Below are 13828 nucleotides of genomic sequence, written 5' to 3' on the forward strand. Positions count from 1 at the left end.
GCTCTGCAACAAGAGAAGCCACCACAATAAGAAGCCCGCGCACCGCAACAAAGAGTAGCCCCTGCTCGCCGCAACTAGAGAAAGCCCGCGTGCAGCAACGAAGACCCAAAGCAGCCAGAAATAAAAAAATATTAATTAAAAAAAGAAGGGATAGAGTTACAGAGAGGGCATGTGAGCCCTGAAACACCATTAAAAAAAAAATGTTGTGAGGTTAGCTCATACTGCTAATCTCACAGACAAGATCGGCCCTGAAACAAGAGGATAAACTTCCCTGCAGGGCTTGAGCAGTTGAGGAATCTGACCTGAAGCAGTAACTTCCATCAGGGGAGATGAGATAAGGTATGGTCACCTCTGACCTCAATGAAAGGACGTTCACGCTCCAGGGCCTCTCGGTGACGCAGAGCTTGGCATTCTGTGTGATGGGACTCGCTCCCAACCGCAGGTGCTGCTGCCTCTGCCGGGGCAAGGCCAGCCCGCAGGCAGGTTGCTCCTTCCCCACCTCCTGGAAGGTGGGTAACAAGTGAAGGATGGAAGGGCTTGGGGGCAAAGAACCACAGGGAGGGACACAGAAGCCTGTCATGGATGAGTGAGGCTTGTAGAAAAAAACTAAAGCAAATCTTAGTATTGAGTCAACGAGTGTATGCAGCCCCCATGCTTCATACACAGTTCTAGCTATTGTGACAATGAGGATATAAAGGAATGTAAGATATGGGAAGACCCACTTAAATAAAGTATGGGATCTGCAGACAATGGGAAGCTAGGTAGTCATTAAAAAGGATGAAGTAGATCCGTGTGTACTGACACAGGAAGAGGCTGGTGTTACTTACATTTTGTGGAGTGAAAAAGGTTACAAAGCGACAGGCACTGTGTGACCATTTTACGTAAAGGTGACTGATGGTTGTGTGCGTTCGGGTGTGGGTGAGACGCATGGAAGCACGTTCATCACAGGGCTTACCACTGTCTGATGGTGGGACTTCAGGTGATTTTGTACCTTTCTGTTTCATTTCAATCTGTTATATTGAGCATATATAATTTTTAGAACCAAAAAAAGCTATTTTTATTGAAACGGAAAGAGCAGACTCTCCCTTTGCTCTGCGTTCTCTCTTGATGACATCGTGCCCTTCCACTACCTGCGCTGGGGAAAACCGGGCAGGTGACAGGACTCAGGTTACAGGTTGTCTGTCGTGAGGATGAAATAGTAAGAAAGCACAGCCTCGTTGCTCAATACTTGTGTCTTCTTTAAACATAAGCTGACTGAAAGCATTTTTCCCCTAAAAAAGGAAACATGGGGGTGGAGTGGAGAAAGGCCGAGTCAGTGACTCGCGTTGGAATCCTAAACCCACTTAGTATTATAGCTGAGCTCAGGGGCTTCTGTGCTGGGCCGCTCTGCGGGCGCCTTTCACGTGGCTGTGTGTGCGATCCGTGGACATTTAGGGCTGGTGCCGACTCTACTGGGCAACGTGGTGGCCCTGGGGCTTCAGGCCCAGCCATGATGACACCAGCCTGTGTCCTCATTTGTTAATGGGGGGAGACGAGCATTGACCTTGAGGGCTGCATAAGGGTGGCCTAGATAGAGAAGCAGCACATGGTGGGCCTCAGATGGCAGTTCCCTCCTTGGAGGGTATTCTAGGCATGTGGAGACAGGAAGAGATAAGGCCGCACATTTGGATGTAGAAAAGCAGCTGGTTTGCCCCTTGTTACAGGCGTGTGTTTGATTATTTGTCTATGTTAAAATCAGTTTAAAAGGTCTGTAAGCTTAGTTTTTGGAACTGCCTTCACGGAGTTAAACACAACCGTACAGAGGGCACACAAGTCTAAGGCACAGATGTGGCACTGCTCCTCCTCCCTGCCATGAAAGGTGCCAGCCTCCCTCAGGGGACTCTGTAAGTGGATATGGCGACCTGTGCACACTCATGGGAGACCGCAGTCCATGCTAATCTAATACTGGACAACTTTCCGGGAAGCCCCCAGAATTACAGTGGTATTTGGAAATGCTTTTTGCTCTTGCAGAGTCTCAGCTAGTTTCTTGTCCCTCAAAGCATGGATCTGACAATTTGTAACCCTAGACTTATGTGAATGAAACAGAAGGACCGATCAGAGGATGGGAGAGAAGGCCTCAGACCCCAGCAATACTATTCTTCTGACACTGGCCTGTAGCAAAAGTTCGAGATTCTAGCAAAAAATCAGATTCTATTGCCAACAGATAAGAAACTCTCATGTTAAAATGGGCCAGATTCTGCACTTGTTAGATATTGGTCGTAATAGCCAGTACTTGTAGTGTGTTTTACGTTCCACAGGCCCTGGTCTAAGAAACTGACATACGTGAGCTCATTTAATCCTGACAACTACTGCACGAGGGAGAAATTATCATTTCCACTTTACAGACAGGAAACTTGCTGAGAGGCAAGAGTTTTCTTGCTCGAGGTCACACATCTGTTGAGAAGTCACTTCACTGGAGTAACGGCATTTTACATAATGTCGTGGTTTATGCAGCGTCTCTCAAATGGGACCCCACTGGACCTCGCGCTTACCCTGACAGATGGGCGATTCTCTCATATTACAAATTGGGGGGGGGGGGCGTGTAGCTGAAAAAGGGGAGGGGACTTGCCCACAGCTTCAGAGTTAATAAAGGAGCCCAGGTTTTCAGAACCTAGATCTTGAGCTCTTTCATCAGCTTAAGGGTCTGTGAGTTCTTTATGAACAAAATTCTGTTTTTAATTAGATGATCATCTTAAAAAACCACCACCACCCATAAAAACCTTTGGAAATGAAAAGTTGAATTCGAAAGCTGTTTTCGTAGAACAGGCTTTGGTTTTTAAGTTGTACTTTTCAGTATTCTTTTGTGTTAGCAGACATTTTTTCCTTTAAAAGGGCTCCACATTCATTCCTAAGTTGGGGAAACAGTGAGCCCTACCAGGCCCTTTTACTTGGCGATAATGTATTTTTAAAGTCTCATTTTTTATTTGAATAGATTTCAGTCTGTTTCTGATAATTTAAAAACAACAACGAAACCTCTCCAGGTGATTTAAGAAACACTTGAGTCAAAAGCGGAGCTATGTGAGTGGGCCTGAGATGGTTGCTAAGGAATCATTCAATATAGATCAGAAACACAAGCTGCAGCTTTAAAGGTTTCACGCGGGGGCCGACAGGATCCTGTCTAACTGATCTTCCTTACGAGGTGGTCCATTTGCGCAGGCGCACGTATCTCTAGGCGAGCCAGGCCAGCCAGGCTGTGGAGGCGCCAGGCACCGCACATGCCAGGGACAGTGCTTGGCAGTGAGGGGAGAAGCTGAAGCTTCTGGCGGCAGAAAGGCTTGGTGAAAGAAATGTTCGCATATCGAGGTCTGGGGAAGTCATTCTGGCTTATCCATGAGTTAACTTGAATCTGAAGCTGAACAGAACAGCCTGTTTGTGGCCTATCAAACATACACTGTATATCTGCTTTAATTATTAAAGAAAAGGGCACACTGACTAGAAGAATGTCCACGTTAAACACAAAGATTAAATGCCTCTCTGGCTGGGAAGCCAATGCTGATACTCCTTCCACGACAAGACTTCCTTCCCAGGTACCAAGACCATACTGACTCGCTGTGTATGTGCTGATCTGTTTCCCCCCCAAAACTGTGCTGAAAACCACGCTTCTCTGGGGCAGTTCCTCAGTTATCTGAGAGGCTGTCTTCTAGGCTGTAATCGTCAGTTTGGCTCAAAATTGAGAAGTAGCTGAATTCCTTAAATAGCACTCACAGAAAGCCTCTGCAGTGCCACAGCGAGCCCACAGGAAGTCAATGCCATTTGCCTTGTAGCAGTTTAACAAAATGGCAAACAGCACCCAGGAAGAAACAAAAACAGTGCCACAGGCAGGAAACCCAAACCTGTAAACTCATGGCAAATGTCACTGCGTTTACAGGGAGAGGAAAAAAACCTTTCGTGATTCTTCCTTGTATGTTGAAGATTTTATTTTTCAAACCTTTAGAAGAATCAATTCCATTTAATAAACCTTTGTAAAATGCCACAGAAGCCAAGGGATGCAGGGTTAAGCCATGTTTTTAAGAACTGACCCTCTCCAGGCTGAGTCTCCTTAGTAGATTACCTGGAAGTTACATAGAGGCAGTTCTATAAAGATGAAACTTTGAAAAAGCCAGTCTTTTTCCTATTTTTAGATTTGGGCCTATTTTCCATTTTTTTTGCTTTCACAAAAAAGTTTAACCCTGACCTTTCTCCATTTAAAACAAACCAAAATCCATTTAAAGAATTAAAATGCAGGGAACAGCTCCTGTGGATGTGCCTCTTGACGTCCACAGACGTCACCCAAACCCAGACACATGCACAGCAGACTCTGCCTGCTCAGGACAGACCAATGGGGAGGCCAAACGCCTCTCCGGGCGAAAGTGCTGCCCACGGTGTTTTGCAACTGTCAAGAGTGTGCAAAGTACAGACGATTAAAAATGTGAAAAAAATGGATGTCTGTAAATGGATGTCTGTAATGGCCCTTCATAGATGGTAGACGCCCAAATGAGAAAGGCTGGTTTCAAGCTTGAAACACAAGCCTACAATCTCGCTTCTTTTCTCCCCATCACACTGTTATTTCAAACCAGAATGATGTCCATGAAAACAAAAGCTCATTTTCTTGACCTGTGCTGGAAGGCATATGTAGTTATAGGTCAGAGATTAACGTGACAGTTTTCACATGTCCCAACCTGGCGTTTTGTCTGTACAGGATATAAATAACCTGCTGATAGGAAACTAAGTGTCCTCCTCAAATGACATAGCCAGTTTTTAGTTCATGAACCGTCAGTTCAAATGAGTTGATCAGTTTGCTTTTGTCACTGTGCCTGAGTCATGGTTAGGTCACTTGCAGTCCTCATGCAGAATTTAAAAATTGGTTACAGGACTTAAGCCTCGAAAACGGAAGGGACGTCTTGAGAACATGCAGGAGGGCGCGGTGCGGGGGCTCTGAGCGCCCAGTCTCCGTGGGCTTGGTCAGCAGACGCCCGGCCCGGCCCTGAGCGCGGCTTCCAGTCTCTGTGGCTCCAGCGGGAGGGCGAGGGGGAGGCTCCTTGTCAGGGGGTCAGGGAGGTCCATGTGCTTCGCTCAGCCTCTGTGCTGAGTGTTCAAGACATCCTGAATCTCTGTTTTCTGCCAGGGAGGATACGTATCAAGGTGCGCTGGTGTGGCGGTTATTTTAGATTTTTTACCATGTACGGACCTTGCAATCTGTAGCCAATCTTTCTGTAATAATTCCTGGTGCCAACCCCTGTGAAGAAGCAGAAAAACAAAAGTCAGAAGAGTCTCTTACTAAGCATTACTTTAGCAGGCCTCAAAAGCCAGCACACGTGCCCCTCCTAGCAGTCCTCCTTCTCCCACTCTCATTCACAGACCAAAGTCCTTTCCAGATCGAATCTCATTTCATTAAGTTCGGAAATTTAAAAACATTCTGAATTCAAGTTGCGTTAAAAACACATAAACTGTATTTCCGAGCCTGTGGGTTCACAATCCTGTGGGTACCGTGCAGCACAGCTTCAGGTGTTATAGGTGAACGGGAAGTGGTGGATCTAATGTGTGAGATGTCCACACTCCAAGTGAAGCCAGACGGCGTTACGGTTTCCTGGAAGGTTGAACAAGAGGTCAGGTATGGGAAGTGGAGTTCCCACAGCCGCCGGCAGCCAGGGTGCCCTGACCAAGCGAGGTGTCAGTGCCACTCACTCATCCAGAGCAACGATTTTCACCAATCACCATCAGTGACATTAAATTAGTGCTACTTAATGTGCATTTTATTCACTTTATATATATTTTTTTGGGGGGGGGGGTATTAATTGGTATACTTACATTGATATACGAGCAGTGTAAGTACCAGGAGTTTATGTCAGTTTTATACTTGCGTCCATTTAAGGAACACTAGCTGATTTAAGTCAATACTAAAGGTCTGTGAAGTTTTTTCTTTAAAAGGAATCATTATCCTAAATGGTGCCGCTATAATAAAACACGATCACATTTAAGAAGCTGAGCTCCTAGGAGGATAAAGCGTGGCTTACGTGGTATTATCTATACGAGTGGCTAAGAGAATGGGCTTTTGATCATTCAAAAGATACGGATTTAAGGTCTAGACCTGTCATTTTAAGGGCTGTAGCTTTGGCCAATTACTTAATTACATTTTATCATCTATAATAACGTACCTATGTTTTAAGGATACTGAATATTAAATGAGATAGTCCTTGATATGTGCTTAGTCGGAAGTCTGGAAAAAGCCAACTCCTCCAGAACCAACTGGCTGCTGCTATTATTTTAGAGCTTTTCATGGTCTGATATCTGATTATATTTCTGGCTTCACTGCTTGCTACTATTCTCCCCTGAAACACTATGCTTCAGCCCCAGTGAAAATTTAACTTTTCTAAAAGCTCCCAGTGTGTCTGGCTCTACCTAGCTTCCAGGCTTGGCTCATGCTGTGCCCTCTAGCAAACTGATCGAACCCAAGGGGGTTCGTGGGATCCTCTGATCTGGAGCTCGTCGGTCAGAAGCACAGTGACAACCTAGATTTGCAATTGGCATCTGAGGTGGGGTCATTCCCGCGGGACCGACCCGTAACCTGTGGAGTCTGATGCCACCTCCAGGGAGACAGTGTCAGAACCGAGGCAACGGTAGGCCACCCGGCTGGTGGTGCAGAGCTGCGTGACGTGTGGAAACCCCACACCTCTGGCGCAGTAGTGTTGTGGTTTTCGTGTGTGTAACGTAAAGGAAGATGCTGGCTTTTCTCTTTACCGTGCTCCTCCCCACGGCTCTCCCCACGGTGCACTGCGATTGCCGGTCGGCCTCCCCACGTGGTGGAAGCTCTATGTATCTTGTTCGTCACTTTGTATTCCTAGCGATCAGTATGTGCATGAAATCAGATCACTGCTAAGCCCCCTCCAGTCTTGCCTAATTCTGTAGCCCAAACATTTACTATTTAGGAATAGGGTTTCCTACCGTGTTTTGTTTCCCACCTCATTCAAAAAAATTTCAAGTATTAAGAAAATGGAACTGAAACTGATGTGATGAAGGTAACAGAACCGTGTCATGTGATAATAGGTCACTGGAGAATTTCCCTTTTAATCCAAGGATTACTGACATTCCGTCTTGCACAATTTCAACCTTGTCTTTGTGTTCTAATCATTACTTCTGTTCAACACCGTGGCTTGGGGTAGAGCAGGGAGAAGACAAAAACATGAACAAATAATGGGTCAGGCAGCAGCTCAGACCCACTGGATCCAGGAAGACATCTCACACCCCTCAGAGGGTACAACCACTTTATTATTTGCACTATCTCCTAAAGTTCTATATCCGTAAGCATAAGTTCTATATCCTATGACCCAGCAAGTATACTCCCAGAGTGAAAAGAGAAATGAATGCTTATAGCCAACAAAAGACATGTTACTCATAACAGCCAAAACAGGAAATAACCCAAATATCTATCAATAGTAGAATGGATAAATTGTGTATTTTCACACAATGGAATATGATACTGCAACAAAAAAGAAAGAACTAGAGCTACCTGCAATGCCATGGATGAATCTCACAGACCTAATTTTGCATGAAAGAAACCAGATGTAAAAGATTTCATCAATGCAAAGTTCAGACGCAGGCAAAATTAATTTTACGGTGATTCAAGTCAGAATACTGGTTACATTTGTAAGATGATATGGACTGAAAGAGGGAACAAGGGAGTCTTCTGGAGTGCTGAAAGATGGTATATCTTGATCTGGATTAGAAGTTACATGGGAACACACACAGGCAAAACATTATTAAGTGGTATACTGAAAACGTTGTAATTTATTGCATGTACGTCCTAGCTCAATTTAAAAAAACTCAAGAGGGGGTACATCCATTTAATAGATGTTCAATGTGTTTTGAGAGCTCAACTTGTCCAAAGAATTCAGCAAAATAAGGAAAAAGGATGAGAGGTAGGTGGTTAAGAAATCATTACTGGAGTGATCACTCTATCACATAGATGCCTCTGAAGTCATTCAATGCAGTGTTTTCTATTTCTAGAATCCCGCATGGTAGAAACTATTTTTTTCATCCTCTTTCTTTCTCCGCACTTTAAAAGTTCACATTCAAACTGAACTATTCTCTGTGACATGACAGCATTCGTCAGAGGCACAGGCACCCTGAGATTAAAACGTTGCTTTTCCTCATCGTCACCTACACGTACAGACTATAGCATAAATCTAAGAATTCTGAGCAGAGAAGTGACACGATTGACTTACATTTGAAAGAGATCACTCTGACTGCTATTTTGAGAACAGAATGAAAGCTCCAGGAGGGCAGGGATTTTTACCTGCAGGACCGCTAGCACCCGGAGCAATGCCTGCACATATTAAGTACTCACTGAAATATTTGTTCAATGAGTGAATAAGTGACCAAGGGCAGAAACAGGGAGACCAGTTAAGAAGCTATTGCAATAATCCAGATAAGAGACGGTGGTGGCTCAAAGCAGAGTCATGGTGGTGAAGAGTAGCTGGACCCTGGAAACATTTAAAGGCAGAGTCAAAAGAATCTGTTGATGGATGCAGGGTGGGACACAAAGAGAGGGGCCCAAGATGCCTCTAAGGTTTTTGGCCTGAGTACAGGAATGGTTTGGAGAAAGAATGAACTGCCAGTTACTGAGACTGAAAGATGGTGAGAAGAGGGTCGGGGAGGAGGACGTCAGGAGCTCAGCTTTGGCTGTGCTGCAGGTGAAATGGCTGTTAGACATTCGAGTGGGGATGTTGAGGAATATGTGATTTTGGAAGCCTTTCTTGCTCTTAGATGGTCTCTTTTCTTGGATGCTCTTTTGGAAAGAAGTTTATTTTCTTTATCTTAATTGAAGGATAGTTGATTTATAATAATATTAGTTTCAGGTGTATAACACAGTGATTCAAAATTCTTATAGATTATACTCCATTTAAAGTTATGATAAAATACTGGCTATACTCCTTGCTCCGTACAACATATCCTTGTAGCTTATTTATTTTACAGATAGTAGTTTGTGCCTCTTAATCCCCTACCCCTACCTTCCCCTCTCCTCACTGGCGACCACTAGTTTGTTCTCCATATCTGTGAGTCTGTTGGAAAGAAATTTCTGACTGGGGCAGTTGTCTTACGAGGGGAGTTGGCTGAGGAGGAAGCAGGTGGGTGGAGGCCGGCGGAGGGGGCAGGTGAAGACAACCTGGGTCCTTTTTGATACTGTTGAATCAACAACTAACCAAGTCTGAAGCTGCTCTACCAAGGAAGCTGTTAGGAAATAATGTTTTCCGTTTGGTTTAAGCCATTTTGTTTTGGTACTTTTTTGTATTGGACTAATATACATAAGATAAACTTATCATTTTAACCATTGTTAGGTGTACAGTTTACTGGTATTAAGTACCTTCACACTCTTGTGCAACCATCGCCACCATCCGTCTCCAGAAGTAAAACTGAAACTCTGTACCTAGTAAACAATAGCTCCCTGCTCCCTCTTCCCCCTGTTCCTGGCGACCCCCCGCTCTACTTCCTGTCTCTATGGATTTGGTTACTCTAGGCACCTCATGGAAGTGGAATCATTCCGTATTTGTCTTGTGGTGACTGGCTTATATCTTCAAGGTTCATCCATGTTGGGTTTAAACCATGTGAGTTGAGTTCTGTGTTACTTGTAACTGAAAATGTTGTAACTGACACGTGAGCTTGAGGACAGGAAGAGATTAAACACATGAGGTCAAGTCAGCACTTAAAACCATAAATCAGGGTGGTAATTCTGACCATGCTGCTGTCCTATTGGCAAGTCCCAAGACAGAGCTCAGATTCCTCAGCCTGATTTTCACAAAGATTTTCACGTCCCGTCTGGTTTACCTCTAGTTCCTGCCACAACTGACCTTAGTCCTTATAGTCTGGCGTTACCAAACCAGGCATAATTTCACTAATCCACTGGCTTGGCCGCTGCCCCTTCAGTGCTGCAGCCCATGCCCCAGGGCACTCCCATTCATCCTTGAACCCTCCCTCGGACACCACTTTCGCCAGGAGACCGCTGCACACACCTCCCCTCTCCACAGAGTCTGGCATTCATAACCCCCCTCTCCACGCTGGCTGGATCCTTTAGAGTTCTACTGTTTCAGTAGTCATGCTGTGCTTTATTTTACTTGCATGTCTAGCCCCCTTCCTAGAATGTAAGCCTTTTGAAGTCAATGACTTCTATCCTCAGGGCTTAGTACAGTGTCTGCATATAATCAACAGGCAATAAATGCTTGCGGATTTACTGTACTGTATTCGGTTATCATTATGTTGTGTATATATAAAGAAATGTGCTCCTGGGGGATGTATTTTTTTAAAAAAAGAAAAGAAAGAAGAACTGGCCCTATGTTAGCTGCCAGGTAGTGGGAATGACTCAATGTAAAAGGGATGAAGGGTAGGGCTTAATCTAGTTATAGATTTCCTACTTTGTTAGCTTACAGATGTAGAGGCAGCTCTCTGATTTATACTATTACCTCTAACTAATAAAAACTTCCCCTAAAATTTTCAGAAATATTTCTGGATTTTAAAAAATTGAAGTACAGTTCATTTACAATGTTATGTTAGTTTCAAGTGTATAGCGAAGTGATTCAGTTATGTGTGTGTGTGTGTGTGTGTATATATATATATACACACACACACAAGATATTGAATATAGTTCCTTGTACGATATAGTAGGTCCTTGTTGGTTATCTATTTTATATATAATAGTGTATATCTGTTAACCCCAACCTCCTAATTTATCCCTCCCCCCACTTCCCCCTTTGGTAACCATAAGTCTGTTTTCTATGCCTGTGAGTCTATTTCTGTTTTGTAAGTAAGTTCATCTGTATAATTTTTTTAGATTCCACATATAAGTGATATCATATATTTGTCTTTCTCTTGCTTACTTAATATGATAATCTATAGGTCCACTATGTTGCTGCAAACGGCATTATTTCACTCTTTTTTATGGCTGAGTAGTATTCTATTTTGTGTGTGTGTGGCATTATTTTGTTCCTTTTTATGGCTGAGTAATATTCCATTGTACATATGTACCACATCTTCTTTATCCATTTATCTGTTGATAGACATTTAGGTTGCTTCCACGTCTCGCCTATTGTATCAATAAGTAATGCTGCTATGAACACTGGGGTGCATGTATCTTTTCGAATTAGAGTTTTCTCTAGATATATGCCCAGGAGTGGGATTGCAGAATCATATGGTAACTCTATTTTTAGTTTTTTAAGGAGCCTCCATACTGTTCTCCATAGTGGCTGCACCAATTTACATTCCCACCAACAGTGTAGGAGGGTTCTCTTTTCTCCACACCCTCTCCAACACTGATTATTTGTAGACTTTTTAATTATGGCCATTCTGACTGGTGTGAGGTTGGCTTTTTATACTTCTAATTTTACAAAATAGATGCCATTTCCCATGGGCTTAAAACAATCTATTACAGAGAATTTCAAATATACAAAAGTAGAGACGATGGTATGTTGAACCTCCACAGACCCACTACCCAGCTTCAACGATTATCAGTTCATCCATCAGACTTCTAGTGCTTCTAGCTCTCCACCCATGTGAAGTCACAAGACAGATTTAACACTTCCTTTTGGTTCTGCTCAGCTCAGTCACTGGAGACATGTTTAATTCTCCTCTTTCAAATAAAGATGACGGTAATCTTTACCATCTTCTTTACCAGTTATTACCAGATTGAAGATGTGCAGCTGGTCAAAGAGCTTTACTTCCCCAAACATGCCACAACCTACATCTGTCACAACCTACCATAAATAGCTGTAGAGGTGAGAGAGAAGCTGTTCCTTACACCTAACACAGGACTCAACACCCCTGGACAACCACAAGTGCCATGTTCTGGAGTGCCCTGATTGCCTAAGTGTGCCGGTTAAAGGCACAGCTTTACTGGGGTACAACTCAGCGCTCCTCAGTCAGATTCCCACTGAGCGTGCAGGCTCCTCACGTTCTCTACTTTTGCCCTAATACGGGAGGTGGGCCCTGGAAACTACCACCACCTTGAGGAGAGGCACTCAGGCTTTGCTATGAGCCTTTTTGAATAAAGGCATATCTTTCAAGCTCCTCTCCTTGTTTTCAGTAACATGCTGTAGCACTGAGACGGGAAGTCTACTTCCGGACCTTCAGGGAGGCCTTAAGTCTTTTGACCTCTAGCCAGCCTGGACTCTAACCTCTTACTTAAATGACTAAGCAAAAATATTCCCCATTTGTATTTCCCTGTGCCTCTTGTTTCTTGAAAGAAAGATTCTTCCTCCGTTCCTACACTCTGCGGAGCAGGCTGGCGAAAGTATTAGCATTGCTAGTCAGCGCGGAAGGGAACACACCGTCAGCGGCGTGGGTGGAGGCCACACTCTGCCGCCTGCTCCTCTCCTGGGTTAGCAGGGCTCCTACAGTCCTCGTCACAGTAACTTTCCTCTTGTTAGCCAGCCAAGAAAAAGCAATTACCTTTCACAGCTGACGTCAGCCAAGCTCCTGGACTGACGCGGGCAGCTGTGTCACAGGCTCCTGCCCTTGAGGACAGACACGCAGCGGGCTGTACAAGTATCCGTGTTCTCTACCTGCTCGCCTGCGTGCGATTCTGCCAATCCCTGGGCTGGGGGGCGAGCAGCAGTAACCTCTGTGCAGCAGTCCTCAGGGTGCCCTAGCGGCAGAGCCGACAGTTGTCAGCAGAGCAGTAAGGATGGGGAGGAGAGGGGCAGTCCACATGCTTGCTTTGTTTTATCCTCCAAGTTACTGAACCCACAACCTGAATCTACCTATATCACGGGGGCCTTTTTCCTACTCTTGGAGGCAGGATAAATATTTTTATCTTCACTACTTTACCAGCTATGATGATGATGAAAGTGAAAAAGAATACCTTGGGGCTTCCCTGGTGGCTCAGTGGTTAAGAATCCGCCTGCCAATGCAGGGACACGGGTTCGAGCCCTGGTCTGGGAAGATCCCACATGCCACAGAGCAACTAAGCCCATGCGCCACAACTACTGAGCCCACGTGCCACAACTACTGAAGCCCGCACGCCTAGAGCCCGTGCTCCACAACAAGAGAAGCCACTGCAATGAGAAGCCCGCGCTCGCCGCAACTAGAGGAAGCCCGTGTGCAGCAACGAAGACCCAAAGCAGCCAAAAAAACACAAAAAACAAAAAACTAAAAAAAAAAAGTATGTGTGTTTGGGGGGGGGGGGGCGGGGGGGGAATCACAAAACCTTAAAAAGATGAATCAAAGATGAAAATGGAAAAAACCTAGCTGTTTAAATTCTACTGATTCTATATTAGAAAGTATGCAATCTATTTTAACATAAATTTAGAGGAAGCAGGCAAAAGGAGTAATAAACTAGTCAATGTGGTACCTGATTTGGCTGTGAAACTCTGCTTCTCCACATTACTGCAGCCCTTTCTGTCTAAGGGGATAAATCCAACACCAGAGTAAAGCTTAGAAGCTGAAAATAAACACATTTTCCCTTTAAAAGAGAAAATAAGTCAGGAGCAGGAAATGAGCCTCAACTCAACCTAGCTTGTGATTCTGACTAACTCCATCTCAAAACAAAAGAAGCAACAACTTTATAGCTGAGCGACTGTAAAGTACAAAGCTAGAGTAAGACGACTCTTTTCTGAGCCCTTAAATACATGCCAGGCACGCATGCTGGATGCTCAACACACACCAGCAAGACTGAGATTACTATCCTGGGAGGCACGAGAGTTTCAGAAAGGGTCATAACTCAAGGTCACATGGCTGGGAAGTAGAAGAACCATAATTCAGGGCCAGCTTGTCTCCACGGCACGCAGAGTATTCCCAAGGAGCCGTGGTGCCTGTGTTGTGGGTG

At 44.5% G+C, this 13828-nt stretch overlaps 1 protein-coding gene across 1 annotated transcript in view; it reads right to left on the reverse strand.

Moving 5' to 3' along the window:
- Positions 1-3931: 3931 nt before the first annotated feature.
- The window catches only part of ELP3 (elongator acetyltransferase complex subunit 3), a 119718-nt gene continuing 109821 nt past the window's right edge, over positions 3932-13828 (reverse strand). Inside the window, exon 15 of the mRNA XM_059926834.1 lies at positions 3932-5254. Within this exon, the coding sequence (XP_059782817.1) occupies positions 5178-5254 (77 nt within the window). The 3' untranslated portion in view covers positions 3932-5177. The remainder of the gene's footprint in view (positions 5255-13828) is intronic.

Source organism: Balaenoptera ricei, chromosome 6, assembly GCF_028023285.1.
Source record: "Balaenoptera ricei isolate mBalRic1 chromosome 6, mBalRic1.hap2, whole genome shotgun sequence".
NCBI lineage: Eukaryota > Metazoa > Chordata > Mammalia > Artiodactyla > Balaenopteridae > Balaenoptera > Balaenoptera ricei.